Raw genomic sequence first — 22,305 nt, 5'->3', positions numbered from 1 at the left:
TTCACGCTGGTTGAAAGTTTTAACTATTTAATAAATGAACATATAAGTTGCTTGAACTGCCTCATGAGATTATGTACAAATAAGTATCAAAACAACCATACGCAGGGTTTTGAAAGGCCACTTCAGAAATAGTCACGAGTGCACAATACTTTTTTAACCCAAACTCATTTTATTAAGAAAAATGGAAGCTGACATCAAAGCTCATCTTTAGACGTTGTGTTGGTCGGCACCTCTGCAGAATCATCGTCGGCCTGAAAGAGAGAGAAATTGATAAATGTGAGGACGCTGAGTGGAGAAGAGTTATCTAATTTAATTTATATTAAAAGAAAATTAAAAACCTTGCTGTCATCACTGGCATCCTCGCTCTTCTTAGCATCGTCAACTTCCTCATCATCCTCATCATCGTCATCATCATCATCCTCATCATCATCCTTATCATCATCCTCATGACTTTTCTCCTCAGGTAACACTCCTCCTTCATCCAGGAATTTAGAAAACGTCTCCAGATCCCTGTTCGCAGTGTATTCGATCACCTGGCAGCGGCGGAGAGAAATGAGCAGAAGCTCGGTGACAACGCTTCACGTAGATCCTGTGTGTGTGTGTGTGTGTGTGTGTGTGTGTGTGTGTGTGTGTGTACCTCTTTGCCACCGGCTGGGAAATACTTGAGCGTGGGGAATCCTTTAATTGTGAGAGACTCGACCTCGTTGGCTGTGGCATCCATCTTGGCGATGATGATGTCGTCGTGGTCAGCGTACTTTTCGCCCAGCTGCTCCCAGATGGGAGTCAGCTCCTTGCAGTGTCCACACCATGGAGCATCTACACACACGCACACACACACACACACACACACACACACACACACACACACACACACACACACACACACACACACACACACACACACGCCGCTGTTAGAAAGGGGCCTCTGTAGACCTGATAAATTACACATACTTGGGTTCACTGAATCGCAAACTGTCAAGTATTTTAAATCAGAAACATACATTTCTCAGATGATCCTCAGAGAGAAAACCTTTGATTCCTGAAAGATAATTCTGTCTCCGTTGTACAATTTGGAATCTTGTTTTCATAGCTCAGTCCATCGTTTCGGTTTGTAATAACTGAACATGTTGACTTGCAGCTCACAAATCACCCAACCTGAGGCCGACGGAGAGTCTGACTTACAAAACTCCACGAAGACGTTTTTGGTCGGATCCAGAGCCACAGACTCAAAGTTCTTCCCCACCAGGACTTTGACTGGTCCTTTATTCCAGTCGTCCGGGATCTCCTCCGTCCGATAGTAAGGCTGCGACACAAGAAAGGGGAAGCAATCGGGTTCTCAATCAGTGGTGGAAGCTGCTGACGTTATCGGACCGACACTACAGTTTCAAGACCAATTCAAAGTACAGTAATATATCAGGTACTAACAGCGAAATGTTTCTTAAAGTATCATAATGGTAAAACTTCTCCATGTGTTTCCCAACCTGAGGCTCAACCTCTCCAAAGGGTCACCGGATGAGTCAGAGGAAATAAGAAAAAGGAAAGTTCATCTACAGGAATCTGTTTTTTTGTTTTTTTAAATTTTGGGGAATCTTTGCTAAAATGCATATTTTTTTAATTTAAATTTGCATAAATGAAAGTGAAACCATTTGAGAAGTTTGGAGTTGAAGTCACTCTTTAGGGGAACTGATGAGAACTCTGACACGTCTTTGACAATGGGCCCCAACTGGACACATTTTTTCCCTAAATTGCCAAATTCCAAAAATGATTGGGACTACAACTAATCGTAATTTTTAATAATGTATAGAAAGTCATCAAATGTGTTTTTAATTTGAAATTTCAATGCGAAAGGAAACTTGTGATTAAAATTGACAGATGAATGTAAGAAAGTAAAAAGTACAATATTGTGAAGTGTAATCTCGCTGCATGGCTGAATATGAAATGTGTGTGTGTGTGTGTGTGTGTGTGTGTGTTACCTTGGCAGAGCCGTCCACAACCTCCTGGCACAGCTGTCGCAGTGAGTTTGCGTTGAGATCACTGGTGGCGATGGTGAACTTGTTCCCCGTCTCCATGTTGATGACGCGTGCCGTGGGGGCGTCGCCCTCGGACACGCCAAAGTACGTCAGCACGTGAGACATGGCTTCCGTCACGTCAATCACCACGAACAGCATCTGCGTAACACACACACACACACACACACACACACACACGACATAAAACAAACAAACACAATAAGAATAAATTGAGTCATAGGTCTTTCTGTTGTTGACTTCCTTTAAAAGACAAACTGTCTCTCTCTCTCTCTCTCTCTCTCTCTCTCTCTCTCTCTCTCTCTCTCTCTCCCACACACACACACACACAAACAAATACACACACACACACACTCACACCAAACTGTTACCTTGCCCTTGAACTCTTTGGCAACCGCCCTGGTCTCTTCCACCAGGGCCGTCTGACTCTTCACTGTGGAGTTGATGAACAGCAGACTGTGCAGGAGGATGCTAGAGCTGAAGATCTTATCTGCAGTCTGAAAACACACACACACACACACACACACAATTAAATACAAAATTATAATACATAACTTGTGTTTGTCTGTCTGTCTGTCTGTGTGTGTGTACACACGTGTGTGTGTGTGTGTGTGTGTGTGTGTGTTACCTCCTGTTTGAACGGGATGATCAGCTCCAGGCTGTTTTCCTTGATGAAGTTGGTCAGATTACTTTTGTCCAGCGTGCCTTCTTCTGACAATTTGAAGTCTGCTCTGCCGTCATCGAACTAGCAAACACACACACACACACACACGAACACACACGAACACACACACACACACACACACACGAACACACACACACACACACACACACACACACACACACACGGACAATTTAAAGGGTCAGAAAGTCCTTTAGAAATTAAAATCATATTTCTTTTTTGTACTGGACCTCAAACTGGAAAAATACTGCACATTGGCTCTAGGTGGCAGCAAAGCTAATGTCATCACGAGTCCCTGTACCTTTGCACTGCCTCTTGATATAAAACTCTGGACTCTGTGCCTCTCTCTTCACACCTGCACGTGCTCATCGTACCTTTTTGAAGAGCACCACTGAGTTGTCTTTCACGTCATACTTCTGGAAAACCTCGGGCGTCGCTGTCAGGGCGAACTCTGTGTCCGTCACATCCAAGGAGAGTTCCCTGAACACCTTGGCCTCCTCGCCGTCCAGATTCTAACATGAATAGAACCCCCCCAAATATGCAGTGAATATGAAATTAAATGTATCTAACGGGTTGACACTGGATGTATGAAAAATAAATAGGCGTACATCGAAGAATCCAACGACGGTGATGTGATGGGCCTCGATGTGCTGAGCTGCAGACTCTGCAGAGTCGAGCACCGCAGCACCGGGGCCTGCGCGACGCTTCATCCACTGGATGATTCCCTCGGCTGTTCTCTTGCCTTAGTGACATATGCAAACAAAATGACATCGTGACGAGTCACGTGAGAGTTATCTCAGCTGCTCTTTAACACACCGAGGTACAAGATAAAAGGAAAACTTGAGTAACAGTGATGTTCAAACAATAGATTATACAAAAATATGTTGATTCAGAAGAAATACGGGTGGGATGAGTGAGTGAACATGCAGGATAACCCAACACACACGACCAGGTCATGTAGGCCAGGCCCAGAAATATATGCTAAGGTCTTGGTTGGTTTTACTGATAAAGGACTAAAGGTGTAATGTGTCTGTAAACAGCATTAATGGGGGAAATTGACATTTGACGCCACTCTCACGTCCGCACGGTGAATGTGGAGCTACAGCTATCCAACATAAAAGGAAAAACAAACCTCCTGGCACAGTCAAATATGTAAAATAGTACAAATAAGAAACATTAAAAAAAACTGTTGATCAATTCAAACTATTCTAATTATCTAGCTGATCTAATCTAATGCAGTTTAAGGCAGATTCAAAAGTGATGTACAAAACAGGTAAACACACACACACACACACACACACACACACACACACTTACAACAAGACCGTGGCATCATTACCTGCACCTAAACTTAACCTAATCTTCATCATGTCCAAAATTTGCTTTTTTACCCCACAAGACCCAATTATGTGAGGACAACACACACACTCACACACACACACACACACACACACACACACACACAAGGATTAGTGTAAACTGATTAAATGGAAAAAATTTAAGCAAAAACTTAAGTGTCACAGATGAACATATTTTGTGATTTCAGATTGTGTGTGTGTGTGTGTGTGTTTGTGTGTGTGTTTGTGTGTGTGTTTGTGTGTGTGTGTGTGCGTGTGTGTGCGTGTGTGCGTGCTCACCAGTGTAGTCTACAGGCTGCTTGCGGTCGCCGTGGACGAACAGTTTCAGAGAGGGGAAACCTCCGATGTCGAACTCCTCGGCCAGCTCCTTCTCCTCCGTGGCGTCCACTTTGGCCAAACGCATCGCTGGTCCCTCCTCCTTCAGCTTCCCAGCAGCCTCTTCGTACAGGGGCTCCAGACGCTTACAGTGACCACACCAGGGAGCATCTGCAAAAACACACACACACACACACACACACACACACACACACACACACACACAGTTCATAAACAGTATAGCTCTCCTGCTTTTACAGCCCATGTATGGAGAGAGTGAAAACAGAGACGGGGCACATGAACCAGACGAGGCCTCCGCTCTGTTGCTATCAGCAGCACATGTCCAGATATACATGGAAATAAGCTGCTGATAGCAACAGTGGCAGTTTGGCTCAGCCTTCATCCCCATTTGCTGGTTTTTCCTCGTCGCGGTCGCGGCCTCCTCCTCCTCCTCCTCCTCCTCCTCCTCGGCGGCGCTGCTGCTGCTGCTGCTGCTCAACTGTGGGAGAGTTGAACCAGGGGAACATCTGGACAGGAGAGGGCCACGTGTGGACACATGCACTCGCACATTTGCGTGATAACGGCTCAGTGTGCACGTCACAAAGGGCTCGAACGTGAAGCAGTGGTGGGGGGGGGGGGGGGGGGGGGACCCTCGGACATTTCACATGTTATACTGTGATTAAAAAGGTTAAACTCAAGGGTCACACACTCTGCCTTTCAGCTTTTCATCAAATCCCACAGGCTTCTTCATTTGTCACAGCACGTTTTACTCCCAAGGTCAAGAAGGAACATTTGTTATCACTTTGTCACATTATGACCTGAAGTCACATGCAACAGAAATGTCTCAAAGAAGAATTTGTAAGAATTTAATGGCACCGATTTTTGCTCAAGAGGAGTTCATGTATCATAAAAATCCTTTCTTTTTTTTTTTTTTTACATGTTTTACATCATGACTACTCACAGAATTCCACCAGCATGTACTGGTTCTCGCTCAGAGCTCTGGCAAAGTTGTTGATGTGCAGAACCATCACATCTTTCTCCTCCTCTATCTCCGTTGTTTTCTCTTTCTTCGGTGGTGGTGCCTCCTCCTCCTCCTTCTCCTCCTCCTCCGCCGTCTCCACGGAGGCCTCCTCTTCTGTCTGCGTGTCCTCTGGTGCTTCTGCCGGTCCGTCACTGCCCTCCTCTGAGTCCTGGGCCCGGCTGCAGGAGGCCCACAGCAGCAGGCCCAGCAGGGTGATGGACAGAAGCGTGTGCGTCCTCATGTCGCCGTCTCTTTGTCTGTCTGAGCTGCTCTGCTGCCTCCGGCGCTCGGGTTCGTGGCCCCTTCGTTGAACGGTGGGTGTCACTGCAGGTTTGCACCTTTATGTGTCTAATATGGGGAGTGTGTGTCGAAATGTGACTGGCCTTCCTGCTCATCCAATCAGGAGTTGGGCCCTTTCCAGGTGGAGCCAATCACACGGTGCCCTGTAGAGCCAGAATTGGGCAAACTGGCTGATCTACTGTTAAGACTCATCACACATACAGTTACTCATTAGTCTCCTCTTCCTCCCCTTTTCACCGTTTTCTTGAAATAATAATTCCACCGGGGATCATCGCCGTCACACCTCTCCCTGGGCCTTGTCACGCCCTCGTTTACCTTTGAACAGTGTGATATCACGCGTATTTCTGGCTCTCCCCCACTCCTCTGCTCTCTCGCAGCAGTTCTGTTTACTTAAACTGCAGCGGACGCCGTCGCCTCTCCCACCCTCCGGCAAAAACGCTTCGTTCGCACAGAAAAGAAACGGGAGGTCGATCGGTTTTCGCTCCGAGCTCGCAGCGTGGAGGTCAAATTTGCGGGTCAGTGTCGGTGACGTGAGTTCATTGTGGGCAGATTCATGGTTTGCGTTAGTCAAGGGAAGGGTTTCACCTGGATATTTTAGTCCACTCCGACGGGTCAGTTCACCCAGATCAGGTCGGGCACTCCAGTCTCACTCCACTCAACCATTTTCCAAAGACTCAGTCAACAGTCAACTCATTGAATAATTACGGAATTATTGTCATTAATAAAAAACCATCATCAGTTGCAGTTCTGTGTAAAAAAAATAAATATAGAAGTTAAAACTGAACTCCACCTCCAGTGACTTCTACAGTAAAATGCTGTTTATGCATCAGTAATAATGATCTAATAAAACCAGAGCGCAGCAATCCAACACCTTTTTGCTGTTTCACCCAAAACTTGCATTCCCATCTGCATCTGACCTACATGTTTTTAATATGTTACGTACTTGTGAAGATATGACTCAAATGTCAGGGCGATGAACACTAGGAAAATGTGATCACCTGTATTCAAATTTCCATGCAAAATCCATCCATAACTTTTTGAGTAATGCAGACAGACAGAGCGATCCAATCCCATACCCTCAGTGGCGGAGGTAGAAACATAATATCTGGTAGACATTTCACTGCATTGAGTACTTTTGATGTTGATGGTACCCAGGTTACATTTTACATACTGTTAAATACGCTTACATGTAACTCGAGTATTTTTTAACCGTGTGGTATTAGTACTTCTACTCAAATAAAGGATCTGAAAACTCCCTCCACTAATGCCACTGTGCCAATGACCGTGGTCTGGGTGCGGTCAGAGGTGTCACCACATCCTGGAGGATCGAGGTGAGAAGCTTCACACTGGGGAGCAGCAACGACAGAACTATTAAGACTGTGACACAAAAGGAAAGGTGATTTCAGAAAACGACAAGCAAGTACTACAGTTTTCCATTGCATGATTATTTTCACTTGTTTAGAAGAACACAAGTTGAATGGCTTTATTACAGGCTCATAATTACATAAATTATGTTTCTTTTAATTGAAAATTAACAGTAGATGTGTCCAGGAACTGGTGACTCTGGATAATCCACACACAATTCATTGGTCATCGCAGGTATTTTTTAAAGCAAGACAGTAGTGAAAACAGTTCACGCTGAAGTCTACAGATAATCCCGAGTAACTGAGACACGATGGAATTGTGTCAATGTCATTTTTTCCGCAGTTGTGAGCGCCACAAACTAAACTCCATTCACTTCCATCGCATTGAGAAAACTGACAGGCACATGGACTCAAAACCAAAACTGATTGTGTAGCTCCCATAATGTTTTGTTAGTATTTTGGGTGAGCTGACCCTTTGAAAACCCCCAACCCCCCCCCCCCCCCCCCCCAAAAAAAACTGTGCACAATAGACTAAATAAGATTTGTCCTCTTCTATTTGACTCTCTACAAGAACGCATCGGAGCTGTGGAGGACGCGGACGGAGTCTTCCCGCAGGCGTCAGTGCTGCATGTGCGTGTTCTCCGTCAGGGTGTGTATGAGCTCCGGGTTCGGGTCCCAGTTTGCCAGCAAGTCGCTGAAGTCCGGCTGGTTGCTGTCGAGGGGATGAGCGCTGTGGTGCGCGAGCGTGTTGACGAAGGGCATGTGCGCGTCAGCGTCGCCGCGCGTGCCGCCCTGCGAAGGTGCGTCACTGAAGCTGACCAGGGGGCAGCGGGGCAGCGGCTCCGTCCAGAAGCTGAGCGGGAGATGCCGCTTGGCCATCGGCCGGCCGCGGCCCTGACCCGGGGCCACGTGGTCGAACAGTTCGGCCAGGGGCCCCAGGCCGGTGGTGCCCTTGGCGAAGCCAACCGCGTCCCGGTCGGCACGAGTCACAAGGCCGCTCTCTTGCTCCCCCGGGCTGCCCGCCCTCGCTATTCTCAGGAGGTCATCGTAGTAGCGAAGGCGCCCGCCGGTCGTGACCGAGACGGAGTCGCTGTAGATGTCACAGGCCTCCGTGTCGCCGGCGCAGCGACCGAAATACCTCTGAACGTCGCGACTGATGAGGTCTGCGAACGCCAGCAGCTGCTTGGTCACATCCAAAGCACAGTGGGCCGGGCGGAGGAAAACCTGCCCTGAGCATTGTTGTTGTTCTTCTCCTTCTTCTTCTCCTTCTTCTTCTTCTTCCTCCTCCTGCGCTTCCGATTCTTCGTCCTCCTCCCCGTCGTCTTCCCTCTCCTCCGGCTTTTCCCGGAGCTTCTCCTCTGCCTCTCCGTCGTCCTCTTTGCGCGGCGAGTGCTGGAAAAGCAGCGGGAAGTAGGCCCGAGCCGGAGCCTGGACGAAGAAGTTCCTGATGACGCCGGCCGCCATGTTTGGCTTGTCGCCGCTGGAGGAGACAATCGCAGGAGACGAGCGGTAAGGACCTAAAAGGATATTTTCGACGAGGTCAAATCTCGAAAGTGGCCGAGGGCAACCGAGTTCGATTACCTGGAGTTCGGGTGACGCCGGCCGAGAGGTCCCGGTGAGTCTGTGTCCGGGGGAAGAGGTCTCGTCAGGTCACAGGCGGATCCCACTCTTCGGTTCGTGCGTGTGCATATGTGATACTGGTGCAGCGGGCTCGCGACTGTATATATACACCTGAGCACGGCGCCGCGGACGCGCGTGCGTCTGCCGCAGGATGAGGCGGCTTCCAGAGCAAATATTTGCCGCCGAATTGGTCAAACACACTTTGTTTACTTTATCACTGGGAAACCGGGGAGGGGGTCCAGGGCTAATGGATCCTCTGCTAGGGGATGATGGAGAGCTGTTACACACACAACACACACACACACACACACACAGTTGCCTTTTCCGTCCCTGTTATCAGGCTCGTTAAAGGATAAAAGAGCATGAAATCAAATCACATGCTGTTTTGACTTCTAAAGGGGAACACTCTGGACCGACATCAGCCCGCCACTCGTCACCCGCAGCACCACAGACACACTCGCAAGCTGCTCGTAACCGAATATGACGCACTGTAGTGGGGTTTTTTGTTGTTTTTTAAGAATCGGATGCAACACGAAACTCAAACTCGCCCCAAAGCCAAGACCCCTCGTCGACGAGATGATGAGTGTTGTCTCTCTGAGTCACCTGGAGCGATTCGGCGATCCAGAGGATAAACAACTCTGCGAATAGATGGGGTCAAAGAGCAGAGCAGAGGGCCCGCAGGCAACAGACGCTCGCCGATGAGCGGGTTAGAAAACTTGGCACGACAGCTCTGCTCCGGTGAACCCACTGGACCGTGACAGGATTAGTTTGAAAGATGAAGTTGGAGATGTTAAATGCTTTCGTGGCAGTCAGCAGAAAGACCAAAGCCAACAACAACTCAATCCATCTGTCCACCTCAATACTTTCCCGCTTCCCTTTGCCCGTGGCACTCAGCTCCAGGCTCGTTAGATCTTTACTAAAGTGTAGAAACTTGAACGTAAAGGAGAATTACATGTGTGTGTGTGTGTGTGTGTGTGTGTCTTGAAATAGGATGGGATGGGCCAGGTGTTAGGCATGACACACAAATAAGAAAACTAACCTGAATTTGATTCTCAATTTTAGTCTCAAATATATAGGCGTTTTGTGATTGTTTTTATTATCATTTATTTCCTAATGGATCCTTCAACATCATTAACACTGGCTCAAAATTGGCCTTTGAACTATTATAATATATTAAGAAACTTTTATGGAAATATAGATGGATTTTTATTTTTTTTTACATTTAAACAGCTTCCTTTATAATTTCCTAAAAAGGAGCTCTCATATCTGTAATTTCTTAATAACAATCCCTGCAAAGGACAATCGAAGTAGGGACAGTTTTGTGTTTGTACATTAAATTCAAAATGTATTTCTGTCCACAAGTTATAATGTACAGGCATAAAACCGAATGAATATGTTGAACAAACTTTGCAGTAATAAATTAATACTCACATGGATTTTAACGTATCTCCATCAGCGGTTGGGAAACAGGTAGAAACCCAATGATTTTGTTGCTCTCTTTCTTACAAAGCCAACTGAAGTTGATGATGAAAGTTACTGTTCCATAATGTTTCTTTTTTTTTCTGTTAGGAAACGTCCCTGGATATAATTTTTAAAAAAGAATTTTGTTTTCATGAAATTTAGTGTTACTGTATCTCCATGTTCTCACACTGAGGCTTCGTTAAACTGTATCAGCTGTTCTTGTTTATAATTTTATTTGCATTCAACCACAACTTAAAATAGTATATTGACCCCCTAACCCTAACTTTAAAAACCGTTGACATCTTTCTTTAACTTTTGACTACACATCTGTTGGTTTGAACTATAGTTCAGTACATAAATAGATAGATAGAGTACATAAACTCTATCACTTTACTGTACAGCATGTACAGTACGAGTCACACATCAGAGCCTCTGCGCGTACATAACGTGTCAGCTTACGAAAGCCATGATTTGATGAAGTCGCGTTGATTAAGTCCCTGCACTTTACGGACCTTTACGGACATCTGTAACTCTGTGCATATGTGCATGTCGCGCATTAATGTGTTTGTGTCTTTAGTGTGTGTGTGTTATCAGGACACCCTGGCTCCCCTGGCCTGCCTGTCATCAGTATCCAGGCTTCTGTGTTGACTTTAGGACTAAAGATCAATAGCGGCAATATGTCGGCTCTCAAGAGCATGACAATAAATTACACACGTTTTTAGGCACACAAGCACATGGACACACACACACACACACACGAACACACACACACACGAACACACACACACACACACACACGAACACACACACACACGAACACACACACGAACACACACACACACACACACACACACACACACACACACACACACACACACACACACACACACACACACACACACACACACACACACACACACACACACACACACACACACACACACACACACCTTTCACATGTGCCTTGTATGTTAAATTTATAATAATAAGTCAATAAATACAAAAAAGTATTCATCAACAATGGTTAAATCAATATTTCGGAAAACAGACTTGACAGTCAGGCTGTTTATAATATTGACCAAAGATTAGTGAGTTTTTTAAAATATGTTACATTAAACACTAATGCAAAATTATAGTAGTGGATATGTAATGATAATACTGATGATGATAATATTTATTTTTACTATATCTTTACTATATTAACTTTCCACTTAAAATATCCACTACACGTAAGTGGTAACAATAGCGTTCCATGTGTTTGGATGAATATTTAATGTTTGATCCCCGACAATTAAAACACAGAGGATCCTGACGCGACTGTCATTTGCTCTGCACAAAATGTCACTTACTTTAAAACAATATTTTTATTGGTGGTGGGCTGCTTTAATGCAACATTTTGCAAATTATGACCATTATGTAAACTCGATATTAGAAAGCAACTTACACATTGAACATCAGGACTCAGTAGAAGTTGTGTTCGTAGCAAACTGTAAAAAAGTTCAAACTTACGTTCTTTTTTTCTGGTTATGGTCTAAACTAGTCAAACTAAGAGAACACGCATACTGACCTCAGTCGCAGCTTGTGTCGATGTCCTGCTGAATGTGTGTACGAGTGAATCAGAGAGAAAATGTGCATCTTGTAATGTTGCTATTGACAACTCAAATGTGGCTTGGCAAGGTTCCCCCCAATGTGAGCTGGGACAGACTCCAGCTCTCTGCACTCCTATGATAAGCAGTTTGGAGACAAGATGGATGCACACGACAAATACGGAGGAAGAGCGCTGACCACACACACAATTTAATGAGGCAATCCATTCTCAGACTTTTACAGTGACATTCTTCCAGAAGTTAAATACTGTATAGAAATAAGAAACTGAAATTCAGAACTCCTTAACTCCCATCAGTCACAGGTCTTTTAATAGCTGCTCTCAAACTCTGCCAGAACCCGGCAATCTGGCTGTCATCATCGGGCCACTCCAGGTACGTCCTGGAGTGCATGACTCTCCGCAGCCTACAGAACTTTTTGGGGACGGCCCTTTTGTCGATGGGCTCCAAGAGAATCAGCACGACCGTGTCGTCGTTTTGGTCGAACAGCCGAAAATGGGTGTAGTCCAGCTCGTACTTGCACCATTCGCTCCGGACGAAATGCTGAGAAAGGACGAAGAGCGTCTTGTGACTCCTCTCGATGGCGCCCATGATGTTGTCCAGGATCCATGCCCCCGGCACAAAATCCCTCTTGTGGAGGCAGAGTCGGAGAGGGGGCTCGGACTGCTCGAGCTCCGGGACCAGGTGCGCTTCCACCCAGCCGGAGTCCATCTCACTGAAGGACACAAAGGCGTCATACTCGAGCTCTCCCCTTCTCAACTTTGGCTTCCTCTTTGCGCTCAGCCAGGCCCAGGTCATCTCCGCGTACCACACAACGCTGAACCTGTGACACAGACCTGCGGTGAGCAGGAGCGCTGCCGCGACGCCCGAGCAGAGTAGAGAAAGAGATAGAACGGCGTGGCACTGGAACGCCGACAGCCTCACGTCGGCCACGCTCGTTCCCCTCGCGGCGTCCGGGGACTCGCAGACGTACGACTTGACCTCGTCTCCGAGTCGCACTCGGCGCTTCGCCCAGTCGCTCGCCATGAACGCGACAAAGTCACACGAGCAGACGAACGTTTCAGCCGCAGCCTCCAGACGCCGCAGAGCGACGTAATCACTGAGACTGCGACGGCTGAACGTCTGCAGGTTGTTGCTTTGAATGGAGATGGACACGAGACGAGGGTATAAACCGCCATCGGGCAACATACTGATCTTGTTGCCGGAGATGTATAACTCGGTGAGGACGGGCAGGCCGATGTGGAACACCGTTAATTCATTGTCCGACAGATCGAGGATGTGCAAACTCCCCGGCAGACAGGCGGTCGCCCTCGTCAAATGTGTTGCTGAGAGGTTTAAGAATCTGAGACTCGGCGGCCAGTCGCACGTCTCAGGCATGTCCCCAAACGCGTTTCCACTCAAGTCGATGCTCGTGAGCCGCCCGAGTTCGGCGAAGATCCGGCTGTTGATTGACCGCAGGTGGTTCCTGCTGACGTTGAGGGTCCGCAGACGCGGGAGGACGCCTTTGCCGCCACACATCATTTGGCTCAGCGCGATATCGCTGAAAGAGTTGTCACTGATATCCAAATACTCCAGCCCCGACAGGTCAGCGGAGGACTCGCAGGGAATGGCGTACACCTTGCAGTTCACCACGGACGCACGTCGCACCGCCCGCAGCAGCGGGGACAGGAAGTAGAGGGCCGGGAAATTGTAGAACTGAGGAACGTCCACGTTCTTGAGGACCAACGCCTCCAAAGGGCCCGTGTCCGGGGCCGGCGCAATGCCGCCCAGAGGGTACAAGAGGAATCTTGAATCTTCAAGTGTCAATGTAGTTATACCAGAGCCCGGCAGCAAATGTAGAAAGGCCATACACGCTGCGGACGTCATGGTCACCTTTTTAAAAATGAAACCTGTTGCGCCGCCGTCGTAGGCCACTTTAAACGGAAGCGCTTGAGACTTGGTGTAGAGCAGCGTGTCGGTGACGGTCAGCGTCGTGTTTGGGCGCACGGCGTCCGACAGGACAACCTCCACGAGTGCTTGGTCCCTCTCACATGGACCATTAAGGGCCAGTGTCACGTGGCTCACGGGCCCAACGTGTCTCAAACTGCCCTCTGCGTAGTTTTGTAGGTTTGTCCCGTCAAAAAACAGCTCACGAAGACCACTGAGCCCGGAGAAGTCCGACCGTCCGACAGACACGAGGTGGGGTCCTCCGAAGTGAAGGGTCTTCAATTTGTCCAGCGGCTGGAATAGATTGCCCTCACCCAATGTCTCGTATTTGTTTCCCCAAAGATTCAAGTAGCGAAGGGACAACAGGTTCTTAAACCACCCTGCAGACAACGTAGCCAAGCTGTTCACGGACAGATCCAACTTCTCCAAATTGGCCAGCGGGACAAACGCTTGCTCCTGGATCGTTTCGATTTTGTTATTGGCCACGGTCAAAGACCTTAAGCTGGCATACGCGAGGAAATCCTCTTTCGCTATCGTCTCCAGTCTGTTGCGCGAGACGTCCAGTCCGGCGACGTGCTCCGAGGGGGCTGCGGGGATTTTGCTCAGGTTTTGCCTCGAGCAGTCCCACAAAGACTTCTCACGGATGTGACAGCGGGGTCCGGAGAGGGGGAAGCTTCGATGCACCGGCAGAGGGACGAACACGATAAACGCCAGGATGTTCATGTTGAGTTCCTGTAAGACAACCAAGGACAGGAAAGCCAACCGTTAAAAAAAACTTAAAAAGACGACTTGATAGTGGTGATAAGAGGACAAGACAGGAGATCACGGGTCATTACAATTCATCCACGTGGGGAAGGTTACCACATTTAATGGCGACCAGTCCTAAAGCCGTTCAGACAGGTCCCTTTAAATCTCAGGGCGGTGCTAGAGGAGAAGTCAGGGGAAGATCAGAGTCATTAGGGATTCAACCTCTGGAGACAATGAATGTCTGTTTAAAAACTGTTGTGCCAATCAATCGAGTAATGTTGAGATATTTCTGTGGCTGTTAAAGCAGCGGACCAATCCCCATCACCACCACCACCGCCACGTCGACATCCATGCTGCGACAGTGGCTGAAGATAAACGCTGCGGCTGTGGTCGATCATATTCATTAAATATCCACCGGTCTGATCTGCAAATGTACATTGTAAGTCCTCTGACCTCCTTTTTGATAGGTTAACGGTTGGATTAAATCAAACACTTTGAACTGTAACTAATGACATCAGTGTGTTCCAGTTAAACCAAGGCAGACGAGAACAATCCCAGGACCCCGAGTCTGATGCAGCCGTTACTTGCGCTTGTGAAATGTAGGTGTACAGAATGTTATTACGCGCTTCAGTGTTTAAGGGATAATTAAAAGACATTACACATGTATGTTCCAACAAAGTGTTGTTTTTTTTAAAATACAATCTTTAAATCATTCGATTGGTTGCAAAAATAACTTGAATTCCAAACTCTTACAATATATATATATATATATATATATATATTTTTTTTTCTTCAAATCTTCAGTTTAATTTCTACCACATTCATTTAAAACGGCAAAGAGTTCAGAGAATCGTGTGGCCATGGTATGTCATAAATACATTAAATAAGTTAAGTAAATAAGTTGCAGCAGGTTTTTAAATCCCAAGTTTATCTTCTTCAGTTAAACACTGAGAAGTTTCTTACAGTAAATATTCCTTGCGTCAATGGTGAGAGGAGTGAAAATAAAGTGAACATACCCTGACGAGTCTCGGTGTTGTTTACAGCTGGACTGTCTTCCCTTCTTCTTCGTCCCTGGCATGACAGAAAAGGATGAACCCACTGATGCAGACATTTTCTGTATCACTTCCCTAGTTTGAAAATGATTTCCCCATATGTCAGTATTTACATCTGCAAAATCAGGAAGCAAACGGCTCAAGTTTCCTGCCAGATACTGTCACAAAAGACTGGAAGGCTGTTGTTTGGCTTCACAGCTCAGTTTTTGGGTATAAACGCTGACGGAACCAAAAACAGCCTGAAATGCTCGAGGCGGATCAGCACATGCAACAAACCAAACCCTCTCTCCTGTCAGGTCGCACGAAATGATGAAAGCATTAATGTGAAGGCTTCTCTATTGTGACTGACAGGAAAACCAATTGGATTCATCAAGACGGATGCAGCATTTTGATTCGTAGGTCTGATTTTAGGTGAATTTGTTCGTTTTGGCCCTGAGAGAGTTTTGACTTGTGTACAGTATTCAGTTAGTTTTACACAGCAGCCAAGAAGGAACGGCAGGTAGGTTAACTTTGTAATACAAAGAGACTGATGAAGTTCAAGTACAAAACCTTTTTTTTTTAATTTTCTATGATCAAAACTGCAAAACATCTAGAAAAATATACAACAAATGGTTAACCTTTCACAACATTAAACATTTGAAAATGGGAACATAAAAGAAAAGGAATATTCACATTTTCCCCAATAATGATAAAAGAACATTCATTTTTATTTCCTTTCTTTTACATATCAATGTTTTATATGTTTGAAATTATCGTTTAAGGTCTGCGGATTAGCTTAAACATCTCCGCAGTAGCCAGAGTCGTTGGAGAGCTGCGAGTTGGAGCTGCGGTTGGAAGAAGAGTTCCATATGTCCAGGTTCATGTGCGGGCCGAATGGGTTGAAGCTGGAGTACTGGATGGGCCTGCAGGTGACCTCTGGCTCCCGGCTGTAGGGGGAGTGGGGAGGGGTGATGGGCGACACGGGGGACATCGGGGCTGATCGTTCGGGCTGGAAGTGGCTCTGGTAGGGCTCGCTCTGCGGCGTCCAGATGGATCCAAACAGGCTGGACATGGGGGAGAGGCTGCGGGTGCCCGAGAAGTACGGCTGTGGAGAGAGGAAGAGGGAGAACATGGATTCGTGTGCCACTTTTTGAGCTGTAGCTACTTTCAGTGCTCAGCTGAATCCTTACATCATGCTAAAATGACATTTCCTAACGTACCTGTAAATGCACTATCATTGCGCATGTGACTGCCTGTTCCCTGCAGTGATGACCTGGCTGTCGCTCTGCTGCTTTTAAATCTCGTCTCTCCTTTTTCACTTTAAATTAAACAACCCTCTCGCTCTCGTAACTACAGCAAAGGTTTCTGGGCAAATTTGTTTTCTCTTCAGGCGCCGGAGTGACCAGCATCGAAGACACCTGCCATGTTATGGCAATGTCCCCTGTTCAATTGCAGCTGTAAATATGTAATATACTGCAATGTCTTTTTGCATATCTGCTAACACACAAAACTACCGGTTGATCTGTGACAAGACTGTATTGACTGATATTGGCTCACGGCGAGTAACACAAGATAAACTGCACGAGAGTAAGTGTCATGGCAGCTGTGTGAAAAGGAGAAGCAGCAGATGAAAGGAGTTTATATAAACCCACGGCCTTTTAAACCTCATCATGCCATTTGTTCCTTATTTCTGCTCAGAGAGCGAAATGATGAAGGTACAAGGGCTGAAACTTCCTCTTAAAGGAACAGGAAGAAGAAGCTTCTGTACCAAACCTTGGCCTCTAGAAAAACTGTAAAAGGCATTTCTTCACCATTTTATGAATCAATTAACAGTGAAACAATCGCTAAGTTGCTACCAGCCATCATGGCTGTGAATGTATTTCCCCTGACTCTGGTAAATGTCTGTAGCAGGTCAGCAGCCAGATGCTTCAGTTTGAGATATTGGTATTGTGAGTCGGTCGTCACCTTGCTGCCCACACAGGCTCCGGTGTCCCAGGTCGAGGTCGAGGGTGACTCTTGTGGCTGTTCCTCCGTCCAGCTGGTCTGGTTACTTTGTGTGTTCTGACCCTCCTGACCAGGAAAACCACTTGGAAATGTTCCATTACCTTCAAAATGACAACAACAAACTAATGCTCAGCTTGAATCCACAGAAAATGACATAAGAGGTTTGAATTGATTTAATTGCTGACCTCTTTTTCATCAAAATTAGACATACAAAGTGTAATATGAATCTAAAACTGGATTCAAGTAAACGTAAACTTGTACCTATGTAGTTGGCTTCCTTACTGTAGGTGTAGGGATTGTTGCAGTGGCTGTGGGCACTACTCCAAGTAAACCTGCAGGAAACAAGGACACATTTGATCCAACAGGGACAGAATGTAAATAACTCTGACCTACTGAAACACAGAGATATCACTTCAGCACTGGGAAGGTAATTATTCAAAATATGAACTAAGATCATGTCAGGACAGATCTCTATACTGACTCATAAAGAAACATAGTTAAGTTGCACCGCAGTAATAAAGCTTTCAGATTTGGATACAGACTTTTACCGCAGCCACTTTGATTCAGGAGATTAACAGATATTATATTTATTTCCAACATAAAAGGACCAACATTTTTGTTCCCACAATATGTAAACATACGCTTCTTTAAAGCTGCGACTGATTCCTTTGGACACTAGGGGGAAGAAGAACCCACAAAAAAAGCTGGCAGATACACCGACTGATATAAACTGCTTTCAGACTTGCCCTGACATTTCTGGACATTTTCTTGAAATTTATCCATCCATCAGCGACGCTTTACTCAACATGCACTTCGTACACCTACCCGTTGTACGACCTGGTGGTGGCTGGCTGAGGTATGTAGGGCAGCGCCTCAGTGGTGTTGTATCTGAACTCATTGGTGAGGGGGACGGATGGAGCCGACCACGTCTCTTCAGGCAAATACTGACCGGTCAGGTCTGAGGAAGAGGATGAAAACTTTCTATCAGACATTAGAAGCTATGCATACGCCTTTAATTTAAAAAACAATATTGTTTTGAATGCTTTTTTGTTATGAATGCCTTTACCCATGTTCCTGTCCACTCCTGCAGCAGCAACAGCAGCAAAACTGGGGACAAAGCTGGAGGCTGCGGGATCGGGGCTTTGGCACGAGTCTTTACGGTACAAGTTGTTCATGCTAAACAGAGAAAAGTCAAAGATTACAAGTCAAACAGGGACCGGATGAAACATATCTCTTCACATTTTTTCTCTGTCAAACAATACTGATTTTATCGAGGACATAATCACCAGATTTTACAGTTTGATTCACGTTTAAAATCCAATTCGGTTTTCAAAATGACAAATAAGATAACAGAATAGATTACAAGACATTCATTTGCAACTTAACCACATAGTTAACATTTCTCAGAGTTTTTAGTTCATTACCTGTTTTTTTTATTGACGTAATTATCTAATTTCTTTAAATGTATCTTCCACATGGAATACATTTCTTTTTTAACACTTGATTAAAAAAAAATGTTAACATCAAGACACAGGTGAACTAGTTGTCATCTTTTGCAGACAATCTGTCACAAACCCTAATAAATGTATGTGTCTGTTGAGGCTCATAGAATCATCAGAGCCACTGAGAGTGAGTGAGTGTGTGTGTTTGTTTTAGTACCTGAGAGCCTTGTAGTTAGTATTCATGGTCTGGTAGCAGTCTCTCTCTACTGGGTAGACATTGTACTGCATGGAGTCCCCTGTAAAAACACAGCAAATGAACTTTTAAATCATTGTACTTGTAACTCATCCTGTCTATAAAATTACAGATAAGTTTGCTGCATAGAATAGTACGGCTATAAACTCAAAAGAGGGAAGCAGCTCTTAATTGAGAGTTTGTCTTGTTATATCCTCAGATTAGGCAGTGCATGGTTGCCCCGTACTTTTTCTAGATGAGGTAGTGCAGCCGTGTGTCCGAGAGCTGGCGTCCTTGTCTCCCTCTATGCTGCTGGCGCTGCTCCAGCTGCCCCAGCTCCCTCTGCTGGCCCTCACGCTGCCCGACGAGCTGCCGGAGTCTGAGCCCGACTCGCACACTGCGCCGGCGCGTCGCTCTGTGGCACACTTTCTTCGAGTGCGGGCAGGACACGCACCTGTTCAGAAAGTCAACATGAGCCAGTGACATTAGAATCAATTGTTCAGTTGAATGCGTGAATGTGTAAAGCTGCAGAGAACTGCGACAACCCACCGTTTTGTTTCAGGGGGTTCTCGGCACTATGTGCAGGCTTTGGTGCTTCTGAATTTGAGCCGTTGCAGCAGCGGTTCCTGTTCCGGGGTCCGCTGACGTTACGGTCTCCTGTTTTCCACTCGGGTTCTTTCTCCCTCTCTGGCATCACCAGCACATTGTGCTCCGGAGCGCTAGTGAGGTAACCACAGAGAAACGTGGTTATAAAACATAATGTTTTATCTTACTGCTCGACAACACTCTTTTCTGTATGTAGTTCCACTGACGCAGCTCTTTGTTCAATCTTGAATTATAACACACAAGACTAGTATCATATGGAATGCAAGTATAAAATATCAGAATTAATGTTAAGTGATTCAAAGGTGAAAGTATAGAGGTTTACCTGGCGATATTTTCTGTCTTCCTGCGATTCCTCTTTCCCTTATTATTCCCTGGTGCAGCGCCCGTCTCGATGATCTGTGCTTTCTTTTTCTGGCCTTTGCCATCTTCTGTCTGCTGAAGTAAAAAAAAAAAAAAAACCCGGAAGAGATTGTGGTTATTTTAACATAGGAAATTAAATTCTTTGCAATATCTATCGTAACATGCAGCCACTTTCTTACCTCCAGTTCAGAGCTGTCCCTTTTCTCAGAGTCGACCTTCTCTGCGTAGTGCTCAGTGCAGCTCTTCTCGACGGGACTGCACACTAAAAGACCCGGTCTAGGTCCTGGACCCACTGTGACGTTGTCTGGGAAACCAGCAGGCATTTCCACGGGAAACATAACAGCTGGAGCTCGATCTTCTATAGGGCTGTGGGATTCTACTTTGAAGTCCGCGGGAGTCGTTTTATCCAGTTCGCTGATGAAAACCGGTTCGTTGTTGTTGCAGACATCGGGGTCTGGGGTCAGGGGAGCGTCTGGTGTCGGGTCTTCGCGCTCTTCGTCCACTGTCCCAGCATCAGCTGCTGCTGGGGACGAGCTTGACTTGTATTTGGTGTAATAAAGCGAAACCTTGTGTTTCTTTTGGGGTTGGGTCGGGGTGCTCGAGGAGCCTTTTTTCGCCGACTGAGGACGTGGTGCGGGGCTGTTGGCTAAGGCTGGAGAGCCACGCCCCTTTCCTTTATCAGAGGTGTGACAGGTGTCCACATAGCTCTTACAGCTTCCCTTTGTTTTACTGCACAAACAAGACACACAAAAAAGTATTTTAACACCAGAAAAAACTCCATTTCACATGTAAATGAGTGAGAAGCTGACTGGACATACTTGACTCCATTGGGTGTGATATTGTTGATGGAGCCGTTGTCGCGGGACAGGACAGAGTTGTGGTTGCTTCTGATGCTGGGTGTGAAGAACTCCGTCAGGATGTACTGAGCCTGATGGAAGGCCATCAGACACACACCGAACAGAGAGAAGCTGCAAAGAACAGAAATACAAGACTTGTAACAAGAAATAACTGACTATTGTATTTGATTCTAATTGTCTGAATAAGAAGAGGGAGTCGATTTAAAATGCTTCACGGTGTACAACTGTTTTACATGTATTGCAAAGTTTATGGAGGAAGCTCATGGTACTGACCATGTGAAGATGAGGGTGATCACCCAGAAGGTTTCCTCCCAGCTCGGGCCAGGAACCACCTGAGCACAGAGAGGCAACATGTGGTGGGGCAGTGTCACGTTGAGGGTGAAGGGAAACGAGGTGCCGCGTGATGTCACCAGAGTGAGGTCACGGATCACCCAGGATGAGGTGAAGTCTGGGGTGAACCTGAGGAGACAGACATGGAGGGACAATTAGAGAGGATAAGTACTACAACAACAAATAATAATTATGTTAAAGAAAACTTTTCTTAACCTAGTTACAAAAAGCTTAAACCAAAGTCATGAGACTCTAATTAGATTAAAAAGTGAAAATAAAAACAAAAAAACATCATAAAACAAAAAGAATGACCAGGAGTAATAAAATTGTACAGAGAAGGTATTCTGGAGTTCAGGTGCCTGAAGAGCAAACACACAGTCGCCTTTGTTCGCCGGATTAAACCTCATTATTGTCAATGTTTTGTATGTTTAATAATATAATTTTGAACTGTATAATAGAAGAAACAGGAGGGAAGTGATGATTGAGGGGATGGGTGTCGATTTAAAAGCAGCAGTATTTATAAATTCAAAATATCCTTATAAACAATGAAGCAGGCTAAGGTTGCACTTACGCGATGGTGATCTCAGAGGAGGAGTTGTGGTCGACACTGAAGGAGCGACACTGCAGCACCTCAAAGCCGAATCCCTGACACTTGTATCCGTTTATATTCATCGACATGACGGTCAGAGGAAGCTCGCCTGCATTCTCCACCTTGAAACTTTTTCTGATGGCGAACAGCGGCTTGTTGGTGCGCAGACCTGGGAGTGACAGATAGTAATGTTGTGAAGAAAAATACTTTCCCAGTTTTACAGTCACTTCTCTGCGTTGAATGTGAACATCGATCTCACCATCGCGACACTCCATTAGAGTCGACTGAGGAACGTTGAAGCGCAGGGAGGCTCCCAGGCCGGGGAGTTTGCCTCCAACTCTGAGCAGCTCCTTTGCCCCGTGGCCCCGAACCGTCACCATGTCAAACACCGTCAGGTTGTTCCTGAAAAAGAGTTAGGACACACACACA

At 46.1% G+C, this 22,305-nt stretch overlaps 4 protein-coding genes across 8 annotated transcripts in view; all 4 read right to left on the bottom strand.

Annotated features, from left to right (window-relative positions):
* Positions 1-149: 149 nt before the first annotated feature.
* On the bottom strand, positions 150-5,732 carry pdia2 (protein disulfide isomerase family A, member 2). The gene is made up of 11 exons (XM_035636726.2): positions 5,344-5,732; positions 4,347-4,553; positions 3,318-3,451; positions 3,084-3,221; positions 2,656-2,772; positions 2,399-2,524; positions 1,974-2,168; positions 1,183-1,303; positions 638-816; positions 339-533; positions 150-251 (listed from the first exon to the last, which is right to left on the bottom strand). Exons 1-11 carry the CDS (start codon positions 5,642-5,644, stop codon positions 195-197), a joined length of 1,770 nt encoding a protein of 589 aa, XP_035492619.2. The 5' UTR covers positions 5,645-5,732; the 3' UTR covers positions 150-194.
* A 135-nt stretch (positions 5,733-5,867) lies between these two features.
* Positions 5,868-10,191, bottom strand: LOC118312271 (protein PERCC1). The gene is made up of 2 exons (XM_035636727.2): positions 8,649-10,191; positions 5,868-8,547 (listed from the first exon to the last, which is right to left on the bottom strand). The coding sequence occupies exon 2, from the start codon at positions 8,529-8,531 to the stop codon at positions 7,686-7,688; it is 846 nt and encodes a 281-aa protein (XP_035492620.2). The 5' UTR covers positions 8,532-8,547; positions 8,649-10,191; the 3' UTR covers positions 5,868-7,685.
* Positions 10,192-11,929: 1,738 nt separating this feature from the next.
* LOC118312269 (toll-like receptor 2) lies at positions 11,930-16,096 on the bottom strand. 2 transcript variants are annotated; one of them, XM_047333842.1, is made up of 3 exons: positions 15,442-16,096; positions 14,515-14,602; positions 11,930-14,410 (listed from the first exon to the last, which is right to left on the bottom strand). In XM_047333842.1, the coding sequence occupies exon 3, from the start codon at positions 14,399-14,401 to the stop codon at positions 12,038-12,040; it is 2,364 nt and encodes a 787-aa protein (XP_047189798.1). In that variant the 5' UTR covers positions 14,402-14,410; positions 14,515-14,602; positions 15,442-16,096; the 3' UTR covers positions 11,930-12,037. The 2 variants fall into 2 exon arrangements, with proteins under 2 accessions (XP_047189798.1, XP_035492618.2); XM_035636725.2 differs by lacking the exon at positions 14,515-14,602.
* A 64-nt stretch (positions 16,097-16,160) lies between these two features.
* tmem131l (transmembrane 131 like) overlaps positions 16,161-22,305 on the bottom strand; it is a 28,558-nt gene continuing 22,413 nt past the window's right edge. For 2 of the 4 annotated variants that reach the window (XM_047333840.1, XM_047333838.1), the window contains exons 21-34: positions 22,136-22,278; positions 21,859-22,045; positions 21,231-21,416; positions 20,919-21,068; positions 20,280-20,829; positions 20,063-20,175; positions 19,684-19,853; positions 19,382-19,588; positions 19,120-19,198; positions 18,527-18,636; positions 18,286-18,418; positions 17,722-17,792; positions 17,422-17,561; positions 16,161-16,561 (exon numbers count right to left, since the gene is read on the bottom strand). In XM_047333840.1, the coding sequence (XP_047189796.1) occupies positions 16,253-16,561; positions 17,422-17,561; positions 17,722-17,792; positions 18,286-18,418; positions 18,527-18,636; positions 19,120-19,198; positions 19,382-19,588; positions 19,684-19,853; positions 20,063-20,175; positions 20,280-20,829; positions 20,919-21,068; positions 21,231-21,416; positions 21,859-22,045; positions 22,136-22,278 (2,548 nt within the window). In that variant the 3' untranslated portion in view covers positions 16,161-16,252. The remainder of the gene's footprint in view (positions 16,562-17,421; positions 17,562-17,721; positions 17,793-18,285; positions 18,419-18,526; positions 18,637-19,119; positions 19,199-19,381; positions 19,589-19,683; positions 19,854-20,062; positions 20,176-20,279; positions 20,830-20,918; positions 21,069-21,230; positions 21,417-21,858; positions 22,046-22,135; positions 22,279-22,305) is intronic. The other 2 variants (XM_047333841.1, XM_047333839.1) reach the window with 2 other exon arrangements.

The sequence above is a fragment of the Scophthalmus maximus genome, chromosome 8, assembly GCF_022379125.1.
Source record: "Scophthalmus maximus strain ysfricsl-2021 chromosome 8, ASM2237912v1, whole genome shotgun sequence".
In the NCBI taxonomy this organism is placed as follows: domain Eukaryota; kingdom Metazoa; phylum Chordata; class Actinopteri; order Pleuronectiformes; family Scophthalmidae; genus Scophthalmus; species Scophthalmus maximus.
The sequence above is the reverse complement of the archived record's forward strand: the minus strand, read 5'-3'. Positions and strand labels throughout refer to the sequence as shown.